A 23,450-nucleotide genomic window follows, 5' to 3' on the forward strand; every position below is an offset into this window, starting at 1 on the left:
CATTTTAATCATTGTAAATTCGGTAGAAGTTCCTACTCGTGTTTGGATGGTTTGGAAGGCAAGAACACAGCGCTACCACCAATTTTACAAAATGTATTCGTCTTCATGAACCTGCCAAACCAAAGTCGTGAACTTGTCCCTACACCAATAACAGGTCTTAGTAGAAACTCTCGATTGATTAATAAAAAGACAACGACTCCTATTTGGTATAAAAGGTCAAGGAAGAGAAACATATGCGCGTGGAAGACCATAAAAAAAGAGAGTAAACACAGTTTAACAAGAGACTACATAAATCTTTTTTTAATTTCTCTAGCAGTTGAGTTTAATTCCGATGAATAAGAAAAATATAATCATAATCATATTATACTATGTCTTCATTGGTACTGAACTCTTCCGTTGCGGTACTGAACTCTTCCGTTGCTGTCGTTGCTGTCCTTGGGGAGGCAACTGGCAGGAAGATCTCTTCTCCCTGACACTTTCAACACCGCAATCCACCATTAATCGGGAACCCGACAAGAGCAGAGCTCCGCCACGATTACGGTAACCCAATTAATTGCTTTCGTTTTTACTGAAATACTAAAAAATGCTATTATTAATAATTGATTTAGTTACTGAGATTATTAAACTGCATGATTTTAGTTACTGATTTTTCTAGTTATTCAAGAGAAGTTAGTTTCTCATGATCCCGAGTGCAGATTGAAACCCACAATGAAAATTGTCAATCTTTCACATTAGTAACTAAATAGTAATAAAAACAAGCAAATTGAGTCTCATTCATATCAAACCCCTCAATACTTTGATCATTTGTCAATTGTCATTAATTCATAACTATGGTAATGATCACAATTTACAAAAAGACATACTTGTGATCATAAACAAAAAAATACAGTTTCAGCCCATATCATAAATAGTCTTGGCAGACTCTATCAATAAAACTATAAAAGCATCATCAGTCTTTAACAAAAAACAAGTATTGGCTTTATACAATAGCCTATACAAAAGCATCATTACTAGTTAGTATGGACTAAATTACTGTTTAAATATAATAGTATCATTTTCTTCTTCATTTCCATCATCCAAGAAAAGCATAACTTTTAACTCTAGTTCATCAAGAGACAAATCTGTCATTTCAAGAAGTCCAGCACCATCATCAAGTGGATCATGTACATCTCCACTAATGTACCACAATTTTGTCTCTCCTTTTTTATATCCTTCCCCTTTCCTAGACAAAAATTGAAGATTGGAGTGCGCATAAACCAAATCTTCACCCCTTTTTGGATCCATTTTGTTTCTCTTGGTCAATAGGAAGTGGAACATTTTTTGGGCTTTAATATGTTTTCAGCCTTTTCACAAATTCTTTTTAAATCAGCTAAATATTCAAAACTAATTTTAGGACAAACAGAAACTCCTTAGCCTGAAATTCTTAGTAGATGTGCTTTAACCTTAGAGTGTGAACCTTTGTTAGATTTTTCACAAGGATTTCATACAATTCCTAAGGAAGCAAATCTATGAGTAACACTAGAACTGACCCCAGTGATTGAACCATCTCCCCCAACAGGTGTAGACATATTTTCAAGCAACACAACTACACAATAATAACAACATCAGAAACGAGAAAAGAAAACAAAACATCAGAAAACATAACACAACATGATTACATCATTTTTTATATTAAATTTCAAAAACAAGGGAGAAATCAAATTTCAAAAAGCATAATAGATAAACCAAGGAGAAGTCAAACTCAAAAGGTGAAATACACAGAGAATACCTCACCGAAAAACACACTTACAGTAGTGATCTCGTTGAAAAAAGGTGAGAGAAGTAAGACCGCCTCAGACTTGATGTAACTCCATGTGGAGCTTGTAGGCCTTGAATCTTTTTCATCAATGGAGTCATTTGCTTCTTGAAGATCAATGGCAGTAGAATGGAGACGAAGATGAAGAACAAGGAATTAAAGTGAATTGACCGAACAAAAAGATAGAAGAAGCAAAAAACATCACCTAGATGAAGATGTTATGATACCACATGATGTAGCTCCATGTGGAGCTTGTAGGCCTTGGATCTTCTTTATCAATGGAGTCCTTTTCTTCTTGAAGATCAATGGAAGCGGAATGGAGAAGGAGGAAAGGTGGTTGTAGACGCCACTTCAAGGAGAAGATGAGTCAAGAACAAGCTCACCACCATTGGAAGCCATGGATAAGAGCTTGAAGGTATGAGAAAATGAGTGGAGGGAGAGGGAGAAAGGGGGCACGAAATTTATGCCTCAAATGAGGTCTGAACTTTGAAGTGTAATTCTCAAATGATCAAATTTGAAAAATTTACACACAAGCCCTTTATTTATAGCCTAAGTGTCACACAAAATTGAAGGGAAATTTGAATTTTTATTCAAATTTCACTTGAATTTGAATTTGAATATGTAGAGCCAAAATTTCACTAATTATGATTAGTGAATTTTAGTTATGATTCGGCCCACTAATCAAAGATCAAGTTCAAGATTCTCCACTAAGTGTGCTTAGGTGTCATAAGGCATGTAAAGCATGAAGGACATGCACAAAGTGTGACTATATGATGTGGCAATGGGGTGTAGCAAACAAATGCTCACCTCCCCCTTAGGATGGTCCAAAATTTAATTGGATTGGGCTTCTCCCAATTCAATTAAATTTTTCTCCCAACACACACATCATATAGTGCACTTAATGCATGTGAAATTATAAAACTACCCCTAATACAAAAATTAGTCTAGGTGCCCTAAAATCAAGGGCTGAAAAATCCTGCATTACCAGGCTACCCTCCCTACACAATAGAGCCCCTAATACAAGGCCCAAAAGTAATGAAACCCTAATCTAATATGCACATAGATAAGTGGGCTTATACTTATCTCATGGGCCCAAAATCTACCCTAAGGCTCATGAGAGCCCTAGGGTCTTCTCCTGCATCTCTGGCCCAATCTTCTTGGAGTCTCCTAGCCATGGTTCTGGTGATGAGTCCCTTCCTTGGGAGGATTGCATCAAGAATGTTCCAGAAAAGGGAGAGAGAAGACTGAAGAGAGATTGTGCCGAAAAAAGGAGAGAAAAGACTAAAGAGTGAAGAAAGACCCTGGGTAGTGCTTGAAAACGAAGTAGGAACCATCATCCTCTAGTCATCCCCTCCATCTGTCGTCCTCCAATCGTTGCCTCCGGCATAAACAAGGGAGTGACATTACGTCCTAGCCATTATTTAAAAAAAAATTAATACTTCCCATTTTGGAGTATCGGAGCTTCACAATGTCTCCATCTCACCATTTATTATGCATTAAATTTTATAATAATAAGCCTATATGCTCAAAGTTAAACTCAAATCAGACCCTTAATCAAGATTGGTATAAGGAATAGTTGACACACTAGCAGAAATTACTTTATTGTTTATATTATTAGCTTTCCTTTTGACTTTATTATTGGTCAGCTTGACAATCATATGTACAAACAACTCTAACATTAAGAGGGATGATCCTCTTTTACGACCCTTAACACTACCATTGGAATTGCTATTCAATTAACAAATAGACTTTTTATGTTTTGACATTAATATTTATTATGTAACACATGATCACAGGAAAGATAAGAGGCGTGAAAGAGCAGGTATTGAGATGCAGATCAGTGAGAACAACAACTTATTCGAGCAATCTCGAGGCAAAGAGAAGATAAGCAATTTAAAATGCTCATGGCCCTTGTTATCAGAAAGTTCTGATGGAGGAAGTGATAGCACATTTTCACATTCAGATGATTGTTCAGGCCCCTCATGAATTTATCCTGATAATTTCAATTAATGAAATTTGGTTTTTAACTTTTATACTCACGATGACTGAAATTATCACTGAGGAAGAATAAAAAACAACTTAATGTTGCTTGTAATGTGAAGTATTTAACTATGTTGCATCAAAAGAAAAGAACATATTTTGGCATTTCATCATGTAAGTTGTGGTGGAGCTAAATGAGAAAATTTTAGCTATGCTTATGAAATAGAAAGTTAGTAGAGTAGCAACTGCTGTAGGCAGAATTGGTTCACACATATATAATTAGACCAGGATGAAAAACTGATTCCCCCTCCCCTTTTGTGATTGGGTTTCCTTGATAGCTTTATCTAATTTTTGGGTTTGTTGAGATTGATCTCTTGTTTGATATGTTTGGTGGGCATTTCATATGAAGTTGAAGTGTTGTTAATGGTTTATGCAGATGATCTATACAGATATGATTTTGTTATTAGCAAATTTTAATTTGTTAGTGTTGTTAGAAATATCAGGTGGAAGATTCAAACACAACATCTTTGCCCCTCATTTCTCCCTTCATCTTTTTTTTTTAGATATGATGTTGGTGCATTGCTACCCATTTGTCATTTTTTTAATTAGCCAAAGAATTTCATTCAAATAAGTGGGCTTGGACTTTAGCATAAGATAGAACAAAACCAGGCCCTCAATAGAAAAGTCTAGTGCACTCTTGAGAGACCTGTACCCACTTGTATGCATTCTGCACAAAACATACATCACAAGATCCCTATCACCTTGTAAAAATTCTTAACCAAAAATAAAGATTAAAAAAGATAGCAAGACACTGTTGAAATCGAACATGACTTTGAAATTAGATACTTATAGTATGTCGGAGGACATACTTCAGTTCATATCTCAAACTAAAATCATAATTGCTTCCAAAACATTGCCTTATAAGTTGTTGACATTCTCTTGGCTCCAAAACAAACCATCTGCACTGAATAAACACACTCAAGACATCTCAACCAGCCAAGAAGACCTAAACAGGAATTCCTTCGCTTCATGCAGAAATACAACATATATTTCAAATTAAAATTTCATTCAGAACCACGTCCCTTAGTTGTGCTTGCAAAGAAACAACTACATAACACCATTTACTCTCACACATTGAAAGCCTTGTTGTAGCCTTTGCAAGGCTAGACCATAGTGTAGGGGCAGAAGTAAGGCGGGCTGCCCATCAGAGGCCTATGGTCTAGCCCGTTCAAGGCCTAGTTGCACTCTACTAGTTTAACAGAAAGACTAGATCCCAGGATTTTAAAGTCTTAGTTAAACACAACAGGCCATATGTCTTCGAAAAAAAATCATTAAGTATGACGTGTTGGTCTATTTAATAATAATATTTTAAAAACATATTATTATTATTAGTATGATATATAATTTTTTATAATTATTTTAATGAAATTATAAAATTATTTTAGTAATTTGATAATTTGAATCATTTTAATTTTAGAATAAGTTAATTTCTATAAGCATATATGGATAGCAAGATTAGAGACTATTTTCTTTGGTGAGACTTAAAAGGCTTTGGTAGTGATAGACTGTCACGTGTAATATTTGTAGACAAGTTTTTATCACATCTTATAGTTTAAAATTGTCTTATTATTTTTAATGAAAATATTTGGCTCTATTCAAGAAAAAATAAATAAATAAGAATGTAGCATATTAAATTTTGGGTAACATAGAAATAAGATATATGTCATTACTTCACACTCTAATATTTAATGGATAATAATTTTATTATTATGTGATAGTTCATAACAATTTTAATATAAAACAGGCCTTTAGATGGGCCTAATGGGTTAAGTCAATATTATAGAAGAGTTAAGGCTTATTCTTCCTACATCACAAGAACTTCTTTTGCATCCAACAAATAATGTGAATTGGCGAAATTATCATTCACTTAAAATTGAAATACAGATCACCTCCCTACACCCATCCCCTCCCTCCAATTTCAATCTTCGTTCTACCTTCCTGTTGCGCCACCACAAGTCCCCTCCGTTCATCCCTCTTGTTATCCTCACCATTGTTGATGGTGATACCACCTTTTGTCGTTCGGTGTGAGTTCCCTTTATCTGAGTTTAATTTTGACTGCGTTAATACCAATTGGAAATCCATATGACCATACAGATTGGTAATTCATATGGATTATACAGATTCTCAATCTGTATATTTTTTATTTATTTATTTGATAAATTATTAATTTAAAAAAAAATATTTAAAAATTAATTTTTATTTTTTTGTTTTTTAATTATTTTATAAATAACTATTTTTGTTTATTTTAAAAATTATTTATTTAATTAACTATAGCTATTCATTTAATTTGATTTTTAATAATTTTTTTATTTAATAAATAATTTATTTACCAAACTTTTTCATTTAAAAATCAATGTATAATTTTTTTTGTTATTTAATTATTTTTAAAATAACTATTTTAATTAATTTTTATATTTTAAATATATTTTTTAATAAAATTGTTAAATAATAAAAATTCCAATTTTTTATGATGTATATATTGTAGAATTTAGTTAAACAATAAAATATAATATTGGATATGATAACTTTTTTTATTAATATACTTGTATAAATATTATTACACTAATAATATTAAATATTTATATAAATAGTGTTTGGAAGTATAAAAAAATGATTTCTGCATTTATTTATAAATATTTAAAAGTATTGAAATAGTTATTTATAAAATAATGAAGTAGAATTTGTAAGAAACAAAAAATAAAATTGTACTTTGATTTTGATCATATATTTTAGTTTGCAAGAATTAGTGATGTGAAGTATAAAAATTTAAAAAATGAATATCCACATTGATTTATGAATATATAAAAATATTAAAATAGTTATTAAAAAAATAATTAAATTAATATTTATTAATGAATTTATTAATAAATTGTAGTTTGACTTTTTTCAAACTCAACTATTATTTGAACGGTGACATTAGTTTTTATTACTATTTAAATTTAAAGATTATGGTTAGAACTACAAGATTGTGTCAGGTTTTAGGCAGAATTTTAGGAAGAGCCTTAGGTAGACAAGTTAGTGGTGATGCGGAAGAAGGCTCTCAGCGTCGAAAGCCGACAATATTGGCACATAGAGAACAAGCACATGCAGCTGTTGTAGAGGATTTTGAGAATGTGGATAATGCTGCTGACAAGGTTCATGAGAAGTCTCATGATCCATTTACAGATCATGTAGCTACTGATACAAAGGGTTTTCCAGACGGGTCCCAAGATACATCGGTGTTGAAGGATTATGCTTATCATGTGGCAGTTAAAGTTTGGGCAGGAGAGATAGTTATTTGTTTAATTATATCATATTTGAATAACTATTTATCATTTTAATTTACCTAATTAATTTTGATTATTTGCATAAAAGTACTGAGTTGCAGTTGGCCTCTCATGGGAGGAAGGTAGAGAAATTTGGAAGGCATGCACCAAAGATTGAAGGCATTGTGGCTGCTACGAGATTAAGTTCTCTGATTACATGTTCGTTGGACAAGGGACTTTTATCTGCTTTTGCGGAGAGGTGGTGTTTGCGGCCGACAAGTGTACCGAATCGCACAAGTAGTATAAAACAGTAAGAACTGAGTATCGAACTCTCAGGAAACTTGTGTTATCTGGCAAGCTATTTCGATAAATAGGTGTCTGGTATGAAAAGATGATTGTGGTTATGAACAGGTATATAAACTATCAATGCAAAAAGAAAGAAAATCACGCAAGAGAAATGAGTAGAGAACGCGTTGGTCTTCCTAATATGTTCCTGATGCTAAAACGAATGTTCTCTATCTAACAATGCTCATGTATTCCTATGTTGTCTCCTGGACTGCTAGACCCAAATTCCTCATGATAGCCTAGCCTAATCCTGATCAAGCCTCGTCCGCAGATTCCTCTTATAAGACTAAACTTAACCAGGATCGCATTAAGACACACATACACAACTAAGTTCTTGTACCCCGATTCCTCGTGACAGTACAACAACTTAGTCCCGTACTATCAAGGACTTTAGAATCAGACCAGTTTCCACTGTTGAATGACCCTAACAAAGCATGCATCTACGTGATCAAGGTAAAGGCATACTGGAATGAAAAGCAGATAGCACAGAGAACACACAAAACATCATTACATAGATAGAAATATATTTACATTAGGTTCCTACAGGGAAGATCCAACATAGGATTTAGCTTTCCATAGTCCGGAAACCTCCTTTACAACACAAAGAAGAACAAGATGAAAGATTGCAAAAATACAAGTAGTGAGGATGTCTCCTCCACCTCTAGGATCTCACAATCACTCACAAACTCATCTCAAGCTCTCAGAATGGCTTCTGCTTCGAGCTTTCGTCTCTACAGATCTTCACACAGCAAAATCTCTCAGAACTCTTTGGAACTTGGACCTTTCTCTCTCTAGAACTTCCTACACATGCAAAAGCTTTAAGCCAAGGCGAGATTCTTGTGCATGTAGAGGCTTCTCAAGAAAAAATGCCAAACTCCCACAAAAAATCGGATTTCAAGCTTAAATAGATGGATTGGTCCATACTTGCATGCTTAGCGCAAATCTGAATCGCATAGCGCACATAAGTGGATTTTGGCTTAGCGCGGCTCTCTCGCTTAGTGGATGAGTTGAAGTGGTGCGCTTGATGACCTGGAGCGATGCACTCACCGAACCTGACAACTCATCTTCTTCTGGATTCTTCCTCGTGCTTAGCCATTGAGTGTCGCGCTTAGCGAATGCTCGCTAAGCCAACAGATTGGCTTAGCGAGAAGGTGAAAACAACACTTTTGCCAATTTGCCTAATTAACCTGAAATTGAGAGAAATTGATTATTAAACACATAAAAAAAGTATAAATTATCTATTACCTATATTTAACATAAAGTACTTATAATATTACAAAACAACTATAAATTGGAGAAGTTTGATACAATATACACAAGTTTTACACACAAAAGTTAGTCATTTTCACCGACTAACAACTCCCCCAAATTTACAGTTTTGCTTGTCCTCAAGCAAAAGAGAACAGCTCACTTGTCCTCAAGTGGTAAAACATGCAATGTTTATGTACAAAGGTGTATGCATCAAAATGACTGATTGCATGTTGAGAAAGATGAAGCAATGTGTACCTATCACTTGTTTTCACAGAATATGCAGCTAGACAAAGAGGAGAACAAAATGTGAACTATACAGTTAGATGAAGTTAATCATAAGACAGACATCAAGGAAAGTAGCTCAAACCACAGTCTCACAGCTACTGTTTCACTCAAGCACAAGTGTTTAAGTTATTCATTGATAACAACTAATGGGGGGTCCAATCTTTGCATTTCATCTCATGCCATCAAGTCAGAAATGTATAAATAGAATCAGAAGGACTTTCTCAGGCTTGTAGTGAGGTTTGGCTACAAAAATTCATTGGCTACAAAGTCGCTTTTGACCTTATTGACACAACACACTTATTTTTTTCTTCTTCCTTCTTTTTTTATTTTTTTTTAAATACAACTTATTTGTTGTGTGTGTTGATGCTTAACCTTTTTCTTTTCATTTTAATTGACTTTCCTCCCCCAAATTTAGAGTGAATTTGCCTTGAACCATATGCTCTCCTAGAATCTAAACAAGGTATCAGGAGATAATCATTTAAGTTTAGGGTTCAATTCATGACAAAAATCATTCAGCTTATAGAAGGAGCAAAAGATACATTTATCATTCAAGGTGAGCTATTTGGTCAAAAGAGCTTGTGTATATACAAATCATGGACTTCATCATGTTCTAAGTTATACATATCTTTCTAGAATTCAGAGATTCATGCAAAGATCATTACTCACAGAGTAAGGTCACACTCTCACCGGTTTTTGGTTCAAGCTTTTTCTTTCACAATCAATCTGTCTATTGACTAACAATTATACTGTGAGTTCACATTCTTGTTCTTTCTTTGTCTAACATACACACTTGCTCAAAATCATGAAAGGAAACACAAAATCCATCACAATCATGCACTCAATTCAAAATGAAAACATACATCCATTTTTCACAAAAAGATAAAAGTGTTTCATTGTCATGTCATCAAAAATAAGTTAAACTGTTCAAAATGCTTCAGGATAAGCATACTAACTATTCATAGCTAAAACTAGCAGTATATATAGATATAAAGGAAATAATGCACGAAAACCAAAATTATAATAATAATAAATCAAAAAGCAAAAAGTGTCATCAGGAATTAAAATTCCTGTGACTGGTCCTGATTGTCCTGTATCTGAACATTCTTCTCATCTGTTAGATACCATACTGGAGTAACTGGAGGAGAAGTGTCTAAAGGAAGAACTAGTATGGTCTGGCCCTCATGTATCTCTAAGATCGGAATGGAAGAGTCTGTTGCATGCTGAGGTGAAGATGGATCCGCTCTTGGAAATGGTGCATCAGCTAACGCTGGCAGTGGTCCATGATGAGCAGCCTCATTGGATCTCGTCTCTAATCTTTTTTTTTTTACAATCAACAGCTCCAAAGATGGTGGCTTCAGATGAGTGATCATTTTCTGGTTCTGGCTCATGTTGTTGAGGTGCCTGGGCTGTAGAACTTTCATTATCCCCCACAAAAGAAGGTCGGGCTCCTGGCCAGGCCACCTTCTCAACGAACTGCTCTACACCCATAATTGGTCTCTACTGAACTAGTTCCTGCAAGCTTTGTATAATGAGAACCTGTCCTTCAAACAAGCTTTGAAATTTGGCATCTGAAGTCTGAGAGCTTTGGGCAGATAACTCTGCTAAAGATGGAGGTGGGGCTAAAGTAGAAGATGCAGAGATGCCAACTATTGGTGTAAAGGAAGAGGGAATATCAGCTGCTCTGAGCTTAGTCTTCTTTGTCTCTGGAAAATTAACTATTTGGTCATTTGCATTCCAAAAGTTCCTTATGATGTAAGCTAAGTCAATGGTCGGTCTTACATTTTCATAGGAGGTAAGGGCATCAGATCCCACTCCCCTCGATCTACACAAGGCTGTGATTAAAGCTGGGAAGCCTAATCGAGAAGAGTTAGACTGAGCGATCATGGTCATTTGTCCAGAGATCAAGCCGCCGATGTTCATGTCCATCCTTGTGATTAAACCATAGACCAACCTAGCTCTGTCTGTGTTCAAATATGAAGTGCGGGAAGTAGGAGCTAGGTTTGAGTATGAGAAAACACTCCATGTCTGAGCCAGGGTGGTAAGATCTTTTCTGAGAAAACACTCCATGCCCGTAATGCATAGTCTAGCCTCCATCTCTCTGGGATCAGACCTTAGTCTGCAAAATCTAGAATAAGTGGGTAAAGATTCCCCCTCCTCTAATAACACTGGAGTCTGGAGGAACTCATTTAAGCTCTCTGCATCTATCTTGATTAAATGGCCTCTTATTTTAGCACATTTAGGAGCTTGATCTGTTGGACTATAGAAATTGGCATAAAATTCCTTAACCACTGCCACATCTATGCTTCCTTCCTGAAGGTTGGCGAGACGCTTGTGCAGGTTTCGCCTCTCCAATTCTATTTTAAACTTGTCAAATTCAGAATGATAAAGTTTCACACTCCTTTTCAAAAGGATCCTTCAGTCTAAAATATTATCGATATATCGGTTCCAAGCTTCCTCTGATTGAAATCTCCTGTTATCATTCTGATCCTGTGGTCTAGAATCACTACTCATGTTTCTTAGAGGCCATCTGCATATAGAGAACCAAACAATTAATCAGGACACAGTTATTCAAATTTTAAAAACCAAAAAATAAAATTGGAAAAGACACTGGCCACTTAGCGAGACAAAATTCGCTTAGCGGGCCTCACAAAAAACGACACTGGGCTTAGCGGCACAGGAATTCCGCTTAGCTGAAAATGCTAGGTTACAGTGTCTGCAAAGGAGCCCGCAAAGCCTAAGGTTAGCCGCATGGATTTGCGCTTAGCCAAGAATAAGTTGTGCTTAGCGGCACTAAACTAAGCAAAATTTTCTCTAAGTTATGCAGGCTTAGCGAACAGGGTCGCTCAGCTCAGCAGATGTCGTAAGGAATTTCGCTTGGCGCAGGAGATCCTGGCTTAGCGCGCAGCCAAGCAATCAATTTTTTTTACTAAGTTACCTGGGCATAGCGAATCAGCCTCGCTTAGCCACAAGTACTGTACCAAGCAGATGAGCGTTCATCCTCAAGAAATAAACTCGCTTAGCACGGTAAGCGCGCTGAGCGAGTTCTTCAGGAAAATGCCTATATTTAACAAAAATTGATGAACTCGCTTAGTGCAGTAAGCGCACTAAGAAAATTCATTTCATTTTCCAAAAAAAAAATGCAGAAGCAGTGGCGCATTTTCTTCCATATTTTGGGTCTCTACTTAGTGGATTAAACATGCACAACCCTCAATACAGTGTTCAGACACAAAATGAACTTAAAGTTTTCAATTTTAAACTATTCTTAAAACAACAAAACCCTAAAAGTTTAAGCCTACTCTAGAGTTGTCTATCCTAAGGTTTGATAAAAATAACAAAGAGAAAGATCAAGGAACTTACTTGTGCTGCGATGATTGATGAGAACAAAAGGATGCAAAGAAAAAGAAACAAAACGCACAGAGAGCAGTTTGAGGGAGAGAGGGAGTAGAAAGGGCGCAAATTTTTGGAAAGTGGTTGTAACTGACGTTGCACCCACTAAGAACGTTTCGTTCTTTTCGCTTAGCAGTGAGGTTCGCTGAGCAAAAAGGCGAGACGTTTGGTTTCTCAATTTTTCCCGCTCAGCGGCCCGCGCTTAGCTAAATTCAAAATTCAATTTTTTTTTGCACAGAATTTGGCTTAGCGCGAGGATGTTGTCGCTTAGTGGGATCTGTAGATCAGAAAACCTGCAATTTCCGCTAAGCCAAGCTCTAATCCGCTTAGCTGAAATTATGCATTTTAAGTACAGAGGAGTTGGCGCTAGGCGGTTAATAGCATCGCTTAGCGCGCATACTGCCACTAGCGATTGAGCTCAACGACCATGAGTGGCACTAAGCTGTATCCAATCCAGTTTAAACCGCAAGAATATCCGCTTAGCCAGCAGATTAAGCGCTAAGCTCCATGACCCTTAATTCTGGCTGCAATGAATTGTGCTTGGCGACACTGGGTCTCGCTTAGCCAAGGGAAGCCATCGCTAAGCAATCAGTCTGTCGCTTAGTTGAATTCAACTCAAATTGATTTGAGCTTAGCTAACCTTGGCTAGCTTAGCGGAATTAATCAGCCTTAGATGATAGGGTTGTGCGCTAAGCACTTGAAACTCGTGGCTTAGCGCATGAATGATTATGCGCTTAGCGAGAAGCAGACGCTTAGCGAAAGGACTAATTTTCAAAAAGATTTTCTAAGTTTTAAAGTTAGTCCTTTCCCAAGAAATTTTACCATTCAAAGGGAGGCTGATATGCTCCAATGTTCAGATTATACAACAAGTTCCCAATGATCAAATGCATGAAAAACAAAAAATAACACAAATTGAAACTGGGTTACCTCCCAAGGAGAGCTTCTTTAACGTCATTAGCTTGACGCTTTTACCTCACTGGGCGATCTTATGTTTTGGTTCTCACCTTCAGAACCTCTTGACCTTCTCCCATTACCTGCAAGCAAACATTGTGTTATGGATCAGGCTTATCTTCAACAAACAAGTCAAAATCAATTTTTTGGTCTTCAAAACCAAACTACAGCTTCCTCTTCCCCATGTCAACTATGCAGCTTGCGGTCAACATGAACGGCCTCCCCAAGATTACAGGGATGTCAATATCTCTAGAGATATCCATGACCACAAAGTCTGCTGGGAAGATAAAATGCTTGACCCTGACCAATACATCTTCAATTACTCCGTAGGGCCTGGTAATGGAGCGGTAAGCTAATTGTAGAGTCATTCAAGTGGGCATAATCTCCAACTCTCCCAATCTTCTGCACATGGAGAGTGACATCAAATTAATATTGGCTCCCAGATCAATCAGAGTCTTTCCCACATTGACTTCTCCTATTGAACAAGGAATAGTTACACTCCCAGGATCTTTATGCTTAGGTGGAAGAATCTTTTGGATCACAACACTACAATTTCCTTCCACTATGATGTTTTCCTGATGAATGTACTTATGCCTCCTTGTCAACATATCTTTCAAAAATTTAGAGTAAAATGGCATCTGCTGCAGAGCTCCGCCAAAGGGCATGGTTATTTCCAGTTTCCTGAAAATATCCAAAAATCTTGCCAAATGATGATCTTTTTCTTTCTTGGAAGGTACCACAGGATATGATATTTCCACACCTTTGTCCACAACCTTTCCACTTCTACTTTTCTCTGAAATCTTATTTTTTTTTCTTCTTTTTCATTTTTCTCATTTTCTATTTCTTTTTCTCCTTCTTTTTCTTTTTCTTGGTTCTCCATCTTTTTATTCCGGACCATTATTTTCTTCCCTTTTTCTTGATTCTCTTTACCCTTCACATCATTTTCCTTAACCTCGGCACCTATCTTTTCACCCATTTGCTCCTTGTACACCACACTCTCTTCATCCTCAGCTTCCACAAACCTTTTACTCCTAGTCATCATAGCCTTGCATTCCTCCTTAGGATTATTTTCCGTATTTGCTCCAAAACTATTGGATGACTTGTCAGCTATCTGCTTGGCCAGTTGTCCCACCAGGACCTCAAGGTTCTTTATGCTGACTCAGTACTCTTATGATTTGACATCGTTACCTGCATAAACTAAGTCAAGGTTTCTTCCAACATAGTCATCCTCTGAAAGATATTAGGCCCTTGTTGAATTGGCCTGTTTGAGAATCCACCCTGGTCTTTATTGAACTGGTTGCTAGGGTGTGTCCTCCACTGTCCTTGCTGATTATAAGGACCTTGCTGGAAGCCTAAAAATCCTCCTTGAGTATACCCTTGCCTCTGCTGATTCCCCATGAAATCAATTTCTTGAGTGTTTTCTTCAGTGGAGATGCATTGGCCTGACTCATGAGCTTCACCACAAATGGTACAACCTGTGACCTGCAAAACAGAAGAATGTGTAGGTTGCCCAATCGACGGTTTAGTTGGCAGCTTACCAAGTGTTTCCGTTAGGATCTCAAGTTGCTTAGATAGCAACATGTTCTGTGCCAACAAAACATCGTGTGATGTTAGCTCCAACAGGCTCTTCTTTGTGGGTTAATGAGTTCTGTCCCTCAGAATGGCATAATCACTGGCTGACTTGTTCTCTATGAGCTCAGTTGCTTCTTCTGGGGTTTTCAGCTTTATTTTTCCCCCAGAAGAAGCATCTAGTAATTGCTTAGTTTGTGGTCTTAGCCCATCTATGAACATATTCAGTTGGATTGGCTCAGAGAATCCATGGGTGGGAGTTCTTCTCAGTAAGTCTCTGAATCTCTCCAACGCCTCACTCAAGGATTCATCAGGGAATTGGTGAAATGAAGATATTGTTTTCTTCCCTTTAGCAGTCTTAGATTCTAGGAAATACTTCTTTAGGAACTTTTCCACAACTTCTTCCCAGGTTTTAAGACTGTTACATTTGAATGAGTGAAGCCACCTCTTGGCCTCTCCTGCCAGTGAAAATGAGAAAAGGCTGAGTCTGATAGTTTCATCTGGTACACCAGCAATCTTAACAATGTTGCAAATCTCAATAAATGTTGCCAAGTGTGCATAGGGATCTTCATTAGGTAATCCTTGAAATAAATTCCCTTGTATCAGATGGATCAAAGAATGTGGGTAGGTGATGTTGTGCGCTTGCACTTCAAGACGTGCAATGCTAGTGAAAAATTATGGTACCAAATTACTTGAATAGTCCTCAAGGGTAGTTCTTTGGTCGTGCTCATCTTCCATGGTAGCAGTTTTAGACAATTGATTAGTGGATTCCCTTGACGATGGTGAATCAGATGATGATGAATCAGAAAAATGGGTCTCTTCCTCAAGAATGGATGCAACTGTTCTGTCTTGCAATAGTTTCCTTCTCCTCTCAGCCCTGTCCTTCTCAGTGTAGCTTCAATTTCTAAGTCCAAAGGAACTAAAGTGCCTGTGGGAGATCTATGCATAAATAGTACTAACAGAACAACGGTTATCCAGTTCAATAAGAGAAGACAAACATAAATTAAAGAACAAATATACACAGAAACAATCAAAGAATAAAAAATAAAGAATAGACACCTAAGAACGAGCTAACTTCCCAAATTAAAAGAAGCTCCCCAGCAACGGCACAAAAAACTTGTTCGCGGCTGGCAAGTGTATTGGATTGCACAAGTAGTATAAAATGATAAGAACTGAGTATCGAACTCTCGGGGAACTTGTGTTATCTGGCAAACTATTTCAGTAAATAGGTGTCTGGTATGAAAAGATGATTATGGTTATGAACAGGTATATAAACTATCTATGCAAAAAGAAAGAAAATCACGCAAGAGAAATGTTGCGTAAAACCAAGTAGAGAACACGTTGGTCTTCCTAATAGGTTCCTGATGCTAAAATAGATATTCTCTATCTAACAATGCTCATGTATTCCTATGTTGTCTCCTAGAATGCTAGACCCTGACTCCTCATGATAGCCTAGCCTAATCCTGATCAAGCCTCGTCCACAGATTCCTCTTGTAAGACTAAACTTAACCAGGACCGCATTAAGACCCACATACACAACTAAGTTCTTGTACCCCGATTCCTCGTGATAGTACAACAACTTAACCCCGTACTATCAAGGACTTTAGAATCATACCATTTTCCGCTGTTGAATGACCCTAACAAAGCATGCATCTACGTGATCAAGGTAAAGGCATACTGGAATGAAAAGCAAATAGCACAGAGAACACACAAAACATCATTACATAGATAGAAATATATTTACATTAGGTACCTACAGGGAAGATCCAATAGAGGATTTAGCTTTCCATAGTCCGGAAACCTCCTTTACTCCACCTCTAGGATCTCACAAACTCATCTCAAGCTCTCAGAATGGCTTCCACTTTGAGCTCTCCTCTTTGCAAATCTTCACACAACAAAATCTCTCATAACTCTTTGGAACTTGGACCTTTCTCTCTCTAGAACTTCCTACACATGCAAAGGCTTCAAGCCAAGGCGAGATTCTTGTGCATGTAGAGGCTTCTCAAGAAAAAATGCCAAACTCCCACAAAAAATCGTATTTCAAGCTTAAATAGATGGGTTGGTCCATACTTGCATGCTTAGCGCAAATCTGAATCGCATAGCGCACATAAGTGGATTTTGGCTTAGCACGGCTCTCTCGCTTAGTGGATGAGTTGAAGTGGTGCGCTTGATGACCTGGAGCGATGCACTCATCGAACCTGAAAACTCATCTTCTTCTGGATTCTTCCTTGTGCTTAGCCATTGAGTGTCGTGCTTAGCGAATGCTCGCTAAGCCAGTAGATTGGCTTAGCGAGAAGGTGAAAACAACACTTTTGCCAATTTGCCTAATTAACCAGAAATTGAGAGAAATTGATTATTAAACACACAAAACAAAAGTATAAATTATCTATTACCTATATTTAACAGAAAGTACTTATAATATTACAATACAACTATAAATTGAAGAAGTTTGATACAATATACACAAGTTTTACACACAAAAGTTAGTCGTTTTCACCGACTAACAGGTGGCACAAGGAAACTAATAGTTTTCATCTACTTATAGGCGAGGTGACTATAACCATCGATGATGTGGTGTCCTTATTACATTTTCCGATTACAGGTGTCTTCCATCCATACCTTTGATGCTATAGATGTAGAGGAAGTTGTTGACTTGTTAGTTGAGTCACTTGAAGTCACTACACAAGAAGAAAAAGATGAGACTGACCAATGTAGAGGGGCATATGTTTGCCTAACCTAGTTGCGAGGCATTTATCGTAGCAAATGTGACCTAAGATAGTGGACCATAGCAGCTCGAGCATATTTATTACATCTAGTACGTTGCACACTCTTTGCTAGCGAGAGTGCTACACATATCAGTGTGGCATACTTGGATACATTACGTGACCTCAGCCAATTTGGAGGCTATTCATGGGGAGTGGTTGCACTGGTCTATATGTATGACAATCTAAATGTTGCGTCAAAGCATACGACAAAACACCTTGCAGGATATATCACTCTGTTACAAGTAATTATAATTATTTTTACCTCCAGTTATATGTTTTGAACTTTATATGTTGTGATGATAATTAGAATTTTTATTTGAATTTTTTATATGTGCAATCTTGGATCCACGAGCATTCCCTACAACTGCGTCCATTATTGCTAATGAGGATTACCATGAGAGGAAACCACAGGCTTGTTGCAGGAATTCTAGGAAGGCATTACCAGTGATGACGTATCAAAAACACTTGGATAGATTGATGTCAAATATTGTGTGTTGGATACCTTATGGTGACCGCTATGCATTTAGAGAATTTGAGCTGATTTCATTATTTTCTGGACATCTGAGATGGGGTTCAACTATTGTCAGACACCAACCATGGAGGGTCGTGTAGTAATTTGGTTATGTTTAAACCATTCCTCCACTACCTATTGCTCCATCCTTGTCCATAAAGGCAATTAACGATAAATGGCTTAAGGTTTTAGAATACCTTGCACCGGTTGGACAGATTTGTAGTTCTCTTGGTTAGTGTGCAGCAAACTACATGGAGTGGCGGTTCTATAGGATATCTTATCCATTTATGAGTGTGTCACAACTTAGTGATCCTTCTAGACATCCACTCGTGGTGCATGATGATACATTTATTTTACCAGATCCACCTATGTTGCCCATTCAGTTAGAAATTATGCCACAACCATATGCACATGCGACTGTCGATGCAGACATGCCTCATCATGCAGTGGTATAATTTATTTTCAATTCAATATTAGTAATATTTTTTGTCATGGTTCGTATGTGGTATTTTTTACTTTGTTGTGAATGACGCAGGCCACTTGCCAAAGGATAGCAAAAAGTTTCGAAAACATGATCAACATGATGATGGTCACTGTTGGAATTGATGCATACACTCAGACTGACCATTGTCTATGATTAGCTAGGAGGGATACACAAGACAAAGATGATGGAGGACGATGATGAAGACATTTGTGATTGGCTGAGTACTATAGGATATTTTTGTATGCAATATGACTGAACAATGTTTAACAATTTTCTTATTTGATTGGCTATGTATATTATAACTATGGTTTTCAATTGTGTTTCTGTGGTATTTCGCTATTATGTAGTTGGGCTAAACATATTAAACCTAAACACTAAACCACGTAAACCATAAACCCTTATAATGTTAGCCTAAACTTTAAAACAACTTACCCTAAAGACTAAAATAAGTAAACATTAAGCCCTAAAACAAGTTACGCATAACACTAACTTAACTAAACCCTAAGCCCTAACATAAGTAAACCCTAAGCCATGTATACCCTTAACACAAATAAATAAACCCTAAACCATAAAAAATCATAAACCATAAACCCTACACCCCCAATCCTATACATTAAACACGACTCCGTAAACCATAAACTCTAAACCCTTAACCATTAACCTTAAACCCTACACAATATACCATAATTCATATGCCCTAAACCCCAATCATCTTGTAGTAGTTTTTTGCTTGCGAACTTAGAGCACTTATTCTTCCTTTTATCTTTGGTAAACCTACCTTTTTTCTAATCTTAATATTGCAACAGGTCAATCATATGTAAAAATTAATTATATTAACATTCATTGAGAGACACGTTAATTACCACATTATATGCATTATCCATATTGTCACAACTAAGTAAGTTAGAAACATTGTCCAAACAATAACAAAATGTTTAATCTTCTCCTAAATCGACATATTCTATGGTCAACCTCATAAAATTGGTATATTGGTGCATTCTATTAATAAGGAGTAGGCCACTCTTTTGCTTGATAATGACAATGTGTTGACTATAACAAAGTTGTTGGCGGCAAGGGACAACTATCTCCTAGAAATATTTGTTACATACACAAATACACATTCAAATATTCATAATGCTTGTTATAATAAAATAATTGAACAAACAGGATGGTCAATGTTATACTTAAACAAAATGATTGTCATACACATGACTAATACATATAATACGATGCATGAAACTATCTCTCGGTGGTTGAATTCTAAGAGGAAAAAATGTCATGTTTTGTTAGAGAGAAAAAGAAAGAAGGATAACCTTATACCTTGATGCAATCACATGACCCATATCGGTAATATTCATCTACTTATCCATGGTAACTTGCACAAAACAATTTTAATCAGTAACCCTATGTGGAAATTTATCCATGAATATGTAACCAAAAAACTAATATACCATGGACAATCCATCAACAAGTAGTGGCCATTTTAACTCCTTATATTTGTCTATGCCACCAAGCATGTGTATATACTCATTAGACCATTGTGCAAGTTCTTTCAGCTAATGGTCACAGACCAAAGACCATGAATCTTCACCCATACCTAATAAGGCAACAATTACATGATATCCATAATTACCATCAACTTTAATATCAACAATGTTTTCAATGAATTCATGAATGCATGTATGGAATTGATCCAACATTGACATCTTTCTCTTAGGTTTTGGTTGTTCAACTGATGATGCACAATGTTCCACTGAAGAATTGTTATTTTGCATAGAATGTAATACATCCACATACTCCAGTAAGACGGATCACACTTCGTTGATTTTTGTTGTTTGGTCATCTATTTCTTTTAAGCGCCTTTTGTTTTGACCTTTTCAAGAGGAGCATGCATAGAATTAAGATCATGGTAGTAAATTTCTCAAAGTTTACTCTTTAAAGTCACTTCGTTACATTCATCAAACTCTTCAAACCACTTGGATATGACTTCCATCTCTTTGATTATGCTGACTTTAGGCTTAGATAAACCTTGGTCTGAAAAACTGAGCCTCCGCCAAAACATATGGATTATGTCAAGTGGTATGCTACCAAGAACATATCTAGCTAGCTCACATGCACATGGAAGACCATGGGTAGTTATCATTATACATCCACTACGAGAACTATCAATGCCAGCATATTTTACATGCTCAAACTCAGCAGCAATCTGGTTAAAAGCATACCTTGATATCATGCCATTTTTCTCTTGTATAGGGTAACTTTAAAAACATGTCTAACCACATGTGTGTGTGTCTCAAAAGATGCCTTAATTTCAGTGTGTTGCAGAGATATCATGTTATTCATGGCTTCCCAAACACTACATAGGTCACCAAGACTATTTTGCAGTAGTTCCTTTAAGGCCCAATGTGCAGACTCAACCCTGCATTTCAAAAAGACAAACAACTATTTTTATACATTGATGTGTTGTTACTAAAACCTATATATATATATATATATATATATATATATATACAATTTTCATACCTATTAATTGTTGTGATTCCTAGATTCATCACCTTATTCATCCAAGATTTAACAAATCTTTGCTTATGGGAAATCAACCATGTTTGTTTCACATAGTCAACAAACATTGGTCATGATAAGCAAGTGATTTCAAACTTCATAAGGCAATTATCGAACTCTTGCTCAAAAGGACAATCCACCAGACTCCCCCATGCTTCCATGACATAATCTCATTCATTTTTTTGACCAACAAGGGTTTTGCATTTTGCCTTCACATTCTTATCAATGTGAAACTGACACAACAAGTTGGTTGACTTAGGGAAAATAGTTTTCACTGAATTTGTCAATGTTGAATCTCTATCAGTAACAATAACTTTAGGGATTGCATCACGTCTCAGAAAAATACCTCAAAATCGTTCCAATGCCCAAACAACATTGTTTATACGTTCTCCCTTCAAATAGGCAAATGCAGTTGAAATGTCATCCCTAGTTGGTGTTATACCAACAATGTCAAGGCAGTCTATATTTGTTTGGTTTGCAGGTACTATCTATGAGAAATACCAAATTACAGACATTGGTTAATTTCACTGCATCAGGATGACTCCAAAATATATCATGTACAACATCTTCATCCTTCAATTTATGCCAATGAATATATTGATAACGTTCAAGAAGCTTCACTAGTTGTTGCATTTCACTATTATTGCCTCTTATAGAAGAACGATATGCATATCTTACATTGTATACTTGCTTCATTGTTGTACAACTGGTTGCATTGTGCTCCTTCAATGTCAGAAAAATATTCTTTGGTTTGACCATTGACATTTTTATATCACCAATAATAGTCTTCTCATCCTTAGTCAGTCGACCAACATATGAATGCCCAACTAATGACTTAGTCAATGCATGATTATGACTCCCACATATTAACTTCACCATCCTTCCATCACCTCCCAACACTGGTTTCGCTCGTAGCTTAAAAGGACACCCACATTTTCTACTGCCAGTAACATTCGTATTAAATCTTTCATGTAAGCCCTATATTTTTCACTCCCCTCACAACCAATTAAAACATATGAGGTTCTTCCTCTATTTTCAGTATTTGTGTTTGACCTCATTATCATTGCTACAAAACCAATATCATACGCAACAGAGCAAGCCCAATTCAAGGGACATTCATTTACTTATTTTAACAAAATACAAAATCATATCAATACATGAGAAGTATTGAAGGCATCAGAACAATCAATATTTTCAAACACATCAGGTTTCTCTCCATTGTCTTCATTCATATTAACTTCTTCATACATTATGTTATCATATATTCACTCATCTTTGTCCATTTTAACAAAACAACAACAACAACAACAACGCCTTATCCCACTAGGTGGGGTCGGCTACATGGATCAACTTCCACCATAATGTTCTATCAAGTACCATACTTCTATCCAAACCATTAATTTCGAGATCCTTTTTTATAACCTCTCTTATAGTTTTTTTGGGTCTTCCTCTGCCTCGAATTGTTTGTCTTCTCTCCATCTGGTCTACTCTCCTCACTACAGAGTCTACCGGTCTTCTCTCTACATGCCCAAACCACCTAAGTCTATTTTCCACCATCTTCTCTACAATAGGCGCTACTCCAACCCTCTCTCTAATAGCTTCGTTTCTAATTTTATCCTGTCGAGTCTTACCACACATCCACCGCAACATCCTCATCTCCGCTACACCTACTTTATTCTCATGTTGGCTCTTGACCGCCCAACATTCTGTTCCGTACAAAATCGCCGGTCTTACCGCAGTCCGATAAAACTTTCCCTTTAGCTTGATCGGTACCTTTGCATCACATAACACCCCCGATGCTTTTCTCCATTTCATCCATCCTGCTTGAATGCGATGATTCACATCCCCTTCAATTTCCCCATCATCCTGTATTACAGACCCAAGATATTTAAACCGTGTGACTTGAGGGATAATATGGTCTCCTATCTTCACCTCTGAGTTAGAAACCCTCCTTCTTTTGTTGAACTTACATTCCATATACTCCGATTTGCTTCTGCTTAGGCGAAAGCCATGTGTTTCTAGAGCTCGTCTCCAAGTTTCCAACCTCTCATTCAACTCCTCCCTTGACTCTCCAAGGAGGATTATGTCATATGCAAAAAGCATGCATCTCGGCGCTATCTCTTGGATTTGTTCCGTGAGGACATCCAGAATTAAGGTAAAAAGGTAGGGGCTAAGGGTTGACCCTTGATGTAAACCAATTGTGATGGGAAAATCGTCTGACTCTCCACCCTGTGTCCTAACACTAGTCGATACCCTATCA

General features: G+C 36.7%; 2 protein-coding genes and 1 long non-coding RNA gene across 3 annotated transcripts; all 3 read left to right on the forward strand.

The window, feature by feature from the left end:
- The first annotated feature begins 233 nt into the window (after positions 1-233).
- LOC114384202 lies at positions 234-4,223 on the forward strand. The gene is made up of 2 exons (XM_028343855.1): positions 234-540; positions 3,592-4,223. The coding sequence occupies exons 1-2, from the start codon at positions 332-334 to the stop codon at positions 3,779-3,781; spliced, it is 399 nt and encodes a 132-aa protein (XP_028199656.1). The 5' UTR covers positions 234-331; the 3' UTR covers positions 3,782-4,223.
- Positions 4,224-6,783: 2,560 nt separating this feature from the next.
- Positions 6,784-7,499, forward strand: LOC114383858. Its single transcript, XM_028343583.1, has 3 exons — positions 6,784-7,107; positions 7,203-7,377; positions 7,492-7,499. The coding sequence occupies exons 1-3, from the start codon at positions 6,784-6,786 to the stop codon at positions 7,497-7,499; spliced, it is 507 nt and encodes a 168-aa protein (XP_028199384.1).
- A 9,895-nt stretch (positions 7,500-17,394) lies between these two features.
- Positions 17,395-18,943, forward strand: LOC114383340. Its single transcript, XR_003660494.1, has 2 exons — positions 17,395-18,593; positions 18,680-18,943. It is a non-coding gene; the product is annotated as an uncharacterized LOC114383340 (long non-coding RNA).
- Positions 18,944-23,450: the final 4,507 nt, after the last annotated feature.

The sequence above is a fragment of the Glycine soja genome, chromosome 14, assembly GCF_004193775.1.
Source record: "Glycine soja cultivar W05 chromosome 14, ASM419377v2, whole genome shotgun sequence".
Lineage (NCBI taxonomy): Eukaryota > Viridiplantae > Streptophyta > Magnoliopsida > Fabales > Fabaceae > Glycine > Glycine soja.